Below are 1,280 nucleotides of genomic sequence, written 5' to 3'. Positions count from 1 at the left end.
AGTTGTTCCATCCTGTTATCTCAGCTACTTCTTCAAACTCGATAATCCACGTGCGAATAGGATATTCATCTTTTCCATTAAATAATCTTATGCTGTCTTCCACGTCTCTAAAACTTAATGCAAATGATTCCTGTCGTCTTGTACCAGTCGCTCCATTATTCGCGAATCTAATTTCAGCGTTATTGCTTGCGCTGTAGCTTCTTTCTCCAATTTCTTCATGTACGTGAACATCTTCGTCATATCGTCTGTCTTCGTATCTTCGTCATTACTTCGTTCATATCTACGTCTTTCATCACATATTGTCGTCCTTCGTCATAATTTCGCTCTTCGCGTCTTCGTCTAAACTCGTCGTTTCTTCTTTCACATCTTCGTCTTTCTTCTTCTTCAATTCTTTCATCGTCTTTTGCGCGTCTTTCATCGTCTTTTCATCTTTCTTCTTCCAATCGTCGTTTCTCTTTTTCTCGTCTTTCATCATTTTCCCGTCTTTCGTCTTCCAATCGTAGTTTTTCTTCTTGCAATCGTCTTTTTTCGTCTTCCAGTTGTCTTTTTTCTTCCTTTCGTCTTTCGTCGTCTTCGTCTATATCTGATACGTCATCCTCCTCTTCGTCATCTTCAGTTTCGTCGTCGTTAATGAAGGTATTCAAAAAGGAACAAATGCGAACAACCACGTCATGCTTCTCATTTTTATAATTCAAATCAAGAATTTGGCATATCGCAATTAAATCAGGAAGATCAAATTTTTCACTTACATCGTTACATTTACTCAAAAATTGTGCCGAAGTGTCGTCGAGGCGAAAACCAGCAAAAGCACGCAAAGCTTTTCTAGTTTTTCGAGGTTCACCTTCAGTGGAAAAACAAATGTAATGCAAAATTTTAACAACTCTCAACTTAGCGTGAGTAATATTATAGTCAATATTACGAATAGAACCTAAAGTTGCCATAATAAAATATTTTCAAAAAATATTCAACAATATCAAAAGAAATATTTATAACTACGTAAAAAACCAAAGTAAGCAAAAATTAAAACTTTTCAAAAAATGAAATAACCTTAGTAATGCATATTTGTGCTATAAAATCTACAAAAATTATCGTTTTCCTAATCTTAAAACGAAAATATATCGTCAACAAAAAATATACTAGAATGTTTTTATAATGGACACGAAATTAAATCAGGATCAATTAATCGTTCATTCATATAAAAAACTTTTTCTTAAAACGTGTTTTCAAAGTTCATCTGAATTTTCTGTTGCATTAGCACATCAACAAAAGGGAAATGTCAT

The 1,280-nt window shown here is 33.8% G+C and overlaps 1 protein-coding gene across 1 annotated transcript; it reads right to left on the bottom strand.

The window, feature by feature from the left end:
• Nucleotides 1-425: 425 nt before the first annotated feature.
• On the bottom strand, nt 426-941 carry LOC126880748 (uncharacterized). Its single transcript, XM_050644796.1, has one exon. It carries the CDS (start codon nt 939-941, stop codon nt 426-428), a length of 516 nt encoding a protein of 171 aa, XP_050500753.1.
• Between the last annotated feature and the right edge of the window lie 339 nt (nt 942-1,280).

This window comes from Diabrotica virgifera, chromosome 2 (assembly GCF_917563875.1).
Source record: "Diabrotica virgifera virgifera chromosome 2, PGI_DIABVI_V3a".
NCBI lineage: Eukaryota > Metazoa > Arthropoda > Insecta > Coleoptera > Chrysomelidae > Diabrotica > Diabrotica virgifera.
The sequence above is the reverse complement of the archived record's forward strand: the minus strand, read 5'-3'. Positions and strand labels throughout refer to the sequence as shown.